At 37.7% G+C, this 4,049-nt stretch overlaps 1 protein-coding gene across 1 annotated transcript; it reads left to right on the plus strand.

Moving 5' to 3' along the window:
• Window positions 1–1,536: 1,536 nt before the first annotated feature.
• Window positions 1,537–2,809, plus strand: LOC141332000 (histone H2A.Z-like). The gene is made up of 5 exons (XM_073837064.1): window positions 1,537–1,620; window positions 1,920–1,997; window positions 2,161–2,274; window positions 2,349–2,478; window positions 2,579–2,809. The coding sequence occupies exons 1-5, from the start codon at window positions 1,618–1,620 to the stop codon at window positions 2,638–2,640; spliced, it is 387 nt and encodes a 128-aa protein (XP_073693165.1). The 5' UTR covers window positions 1,537–1,617; the 3' UTR covers window positions 2,641–2,809.
• Window positions 2,810–4,049: the final 1,240 nt, after the last annotated feature.

The raw sequence follows: 4,049 nt of genomic DNA on the forward strand, positions 1-4,049 counted from the left end.
CCCATATACAGTTACATGCAGTGATCATATGAGTAAGTTTTACAAGTCTTGATATAATAAATTATAAGATAAATTAATTCTAATCAGAAACACGATCAGCTTACTATGCACATGCACAATCCATAAAGATTAATTTGTTATAAACATACGTTTCACCAGATCCCCTCATTCAAGTCCTCAGTTAACCTTGTTTACGTTTGACAGCTGCACGAGTCACGCATGCGCACAGTATCAGCTCATCGATTCTCAAATCGGACGCGTCCGAAAGAAACCGGTTCTCGATTCAGTGCACTGGTGATCCGAAAGAACCGGTTCTCTTTCAGTGTACTGGTGATCCGAGAACCGCTGCAACCGATTCATGACTCGAGAACGACAACGCTCTGGCAGCTGCTCTGCTCATGCGCATCATTGGCTCTCTTTTCACAGCCGTTCAAACACTGTTTGAGTAACTGAATAACTCGGGAAATTGGTTTATTTCGAATCAGAGGGAGTGTCAGGCATGTTAAAAAGTAAAAACCCTTAAGTAATTTGTGGATTAGTGCTTACTGGAGACACGAACCGTTTCAGTTCGATTTGGTGAACTGGTTCGACCGGTTCACTAAGAAGATCCGGATAAATTGAACGATTCGTTCGCGAACCGGTGTCATGAGAAATCCAGTCCCCACCCGGAATCGGGTCTCTTTAGGACCCAGAGTGATCTTATTGGTTCAATTGACTACTAATGGGTATTATTTTTAGCGCCTGATTACAATTCCTGCAAAATCACGTTATATTTTATATAGTTAGAAATGCGTTATAATGACCATTAATGTCTTTTAAATTGCATAGTAGAATTATGTTTTTAAAACATAATAGAACAGCGTTTTACATTAATAGTGAATTATTCTTGTTTTCTGAATATACATTGACAAATAAAACCACTTAAGAATTGATTTACTCGTGCATTATTTATCAGACGTTATAGTGCTATATAGCATTTAAATACGTTTTTTTCCATAAAGAAATTATTGTGGATAATTACAAATTCATACGTTATTAAATTACTTTTTATAGTATAATTACATCATTGTAATAGATGTATTATATGTATGTTGGTTTTTATAAAAATATAAAACATTTTTGAGCAGGCATTACCACCGGACATCACTAAAGGATACACCTCATGCATCCTTCGAATTCCTGTGAAAGAAGGTCGCATTTGAAGTGTCCTACTTGCTTTTCTGAAATGAGACAGTCTCGATCGATGACGTATGCAGCCTTCGAATGCGACCTCCGGAGGGCGCATCGTTCTAAATGAGACACAGCTTATATTGTCATATAAAAAAATGGATGTGTAAAAAATAACAGGGTTCAGATTTTTCATTTGTTTTTGTTTGTTTGTTTGTTTTATGATAAAATAAGCACAATGACAGGATCTTAAATAAATGAAATGAGACAAAGAATTGCATGCGCCAAACAACAAAACGCTAAACTGATTGGTTAGTTTACAAGGCGGGTGTCCCGGATGTAGAAGCGGTTTGCATTTAACACTGTGAAGGCGCGTAACTTAGTTTGAATTTGATGGGGAGGTGGTGTGCGCAGGCTTAGCTCTCGTTATCGACATTTAAAAATTGTAGAATGGTAAGTGTTTTTCCTCGGTGACGTATGTTTGTGGCATTTATATTTTGTATATTTGCTCAACAGTTTGAAAGTACATTTAAAATTATTTCTAGGTCTTTATCAAATAACGTTGTTTGGCTAGTTAGCTGTAGCTCCTGTGCTAACTGGCGTCCTATAAACACGAGCACGAACCAAGCGAATCCGTATGTTGTATTGTATATGTTATTTTAAAATGGTCTTGTTAGTAATGTTAACTAAGGTATTGAAACATTTTATGCTTAAAACACAATATGTGAATGTGGCGAATTTGTTTGTTTCAGGCTGGAGGTAAAGCAGGAAAGGACTCCGGGAAGGCGAAAGCGAAGGCTATTTCGCGCTCACAGAGGGCTGGACTGCAGGTCAGAGAACACCGTAATGAACAAAGGCTCCTAATTCAAACCGTTTGTTTAAATAATGAACTGTTCTTTGAGCAGTCATATTACTTTCTATTATGGAAAATTACATGCTTTGAGCCAGTATTGTCTGGTCGTTAACTCATTCGTCAGTCTTCCTCAAATTCAGTTTCCAGTGGGTCGTATTCACAGACACCTGAAATCCAGGACCACCAGCCACGGGCGCGTAGGAGCCACCGCCGCAGTGTACAGCGCTGCTATTCTGGAGTATTTGACTGCTGAGGTAATTAGAAAGCGACTGCATTGGGGCAGAGGTTTATCAAACCAGTGAATTAATGCACTTGTGTTCACTTTAAGGTACTTGAGCTAGCAGGAAATGCATCTAAAGATCTGAAGGTTAAGAGAATCACCCCACGCCATTTGCAGTTGGCTATCAGAGGTGATGAAGAGTTGGACTCCCTCATTAAAGCAACTATTGCTGGTGGTGGTAAGTTCTAATTTTTGTTAAGGTTTTTTGTCTGTGTGAGTCTAATTCAGTTATAAAATGTAATTTATTATTATTTTTTTTCCCCCCACAAACCTTGTAGGTGTTATACCCCATATTCACAAGTCTCTTATTGGGAAGAAGGGACAACAGAAAACTGTGTAAACTGCATTCTATTTTTGCTGTCTATTTTTGATGAAAGTGTTCAGCTGTACTGTGTGGTGTTTTGTCCCCCCCCCCCCCCCCCCAGTAGATTAGTATTTTAAAACTTTATATTGTCCAGCTTTGCATTTACTCATTTCTAGGGGAATTTTTTTTATTTTCAAACATGGCTTCAGAGAAGCTTTTTTTTTTTTTTTTTTTTTTTTTAAATTTGGCTTTTGAATGTGTGATGTTTCCAGATTGTATTTCAATAAAGCTCAAATTGCCAGTCAACTTAAAGGTCCTGATCATTGTTTTTAAAAGCAGTGAAGTGAAAGTTCCTTTTTGTGTACTTCAGTTTTAGTCAGACTGGTGTGGAGAAATGTAAGGGTTTAAAAATTATTATACTAAAAATATAGTACTACAAGTTTCTTTTCTAAAAGAAAGCGCTTTCTTGCCAAGTGTGGGTGTGCAAGTTTACCTTGCTATTCATAGTGACTGGCTTGAAGACCTGGAGGGCGAAACATCCATAGAACTGCAGTGCTGAAGCCTGTCAATTTCCTATCTGCTTCCAAGCTGAAAACATTTAGCTCACCTCTCAAAAGAATAAAACCATGTAAACAAAGTTTTGGCTGTTTGCAATCCATATTAAGCAATTGCTGCTGTGTGGTTTTTTTTTTTTTTTTTTTTTTTTTTTTTTTTTTTTTTTAAAATCGCTAAACTGCACGACAAACACACAAAAAAAAAAAAAAAGCCTGTGATATGTTATGTCGTCTAGGGATGCACCGGTTGACCGGCCATAAATCGAAACCGGCCGGTTTTTGCATCTAACGCGCGATCGGCAACCGGCCGGTTTTCGTTTTTATCCCGGCCGGTTTTTTTTCCGGAAGTGTGTACGCGGGCCGCGGCATTCGATCCATTCAGAAACATGTCACTTGTGTGGCGGTTTTTCGAAATCTGTGAGCAGGACGTGAAGATTGCAATCTGCAATGTCTGCAAAGGACAGCCGCTTTTCTGTGCTCGCTGAAGTTGCGCAAGCGTACCTGTCCTCGCCCTGCACAAGCGCAGACAGCGAACGTTTGTTCAGCTCAGCTTCTCACGTGACAGATGAAAAAAGAAACAGACTCACTTGTGACAAAGCTGAGATGCTTATTTTTGTAAAAAGCATTACTTTACTTTTGAAAAGCCAAAAATAAAAGTCTGTTCTGTTAAGAATGATTATTATTTTACATTAAAATGCCTGTTGGCTTGCTGTTTTACTTTACTAAAAGCATGTTTTACTAATTAAACTGTATTTACTTTCATATTTTTTATTTATTATTTAATTTCAGATGTCAGATGCTATTGATTCAATAACCAAAGCCAGATTGGCCTGTTAAATACTAAATAAACATGTTGTTTATGTTGTTTACTTGCATAACTTCTTGTTTTTG

This window comes from Garra rufa, chromosome 3, assembly GCF_049309525.1.
Source record: "Garra rufa chromosome 3, GarRuf1.0, whole genome shotgun sequence".
NCBI lineage: Eukaryota > Metazoa > Chordata > Actinopteri > Cypriniformes > Cyprinidae > Garra > Garra rufa.

Excerpts from the sequence above, each read along its gene's own strand:
- LOC141332000 (XM_073837064.1), top strand. Across the intron at positions 2,275-2,348 it reads TGGAGTATTTGACTGCTGAG|GTACTTGAGCTAGCAGGAAA; the intron begins GTAATTAGAAAG and ends GTTCACTTTAAG. Across the intron at positions 2,479-2,578 it reads AGCAACTATTGCTGGTGGTG|GTGTTATACCCCATATTCAC; the intron begins GTAAGTTCTAAT and ends CAAACCTTGTAG.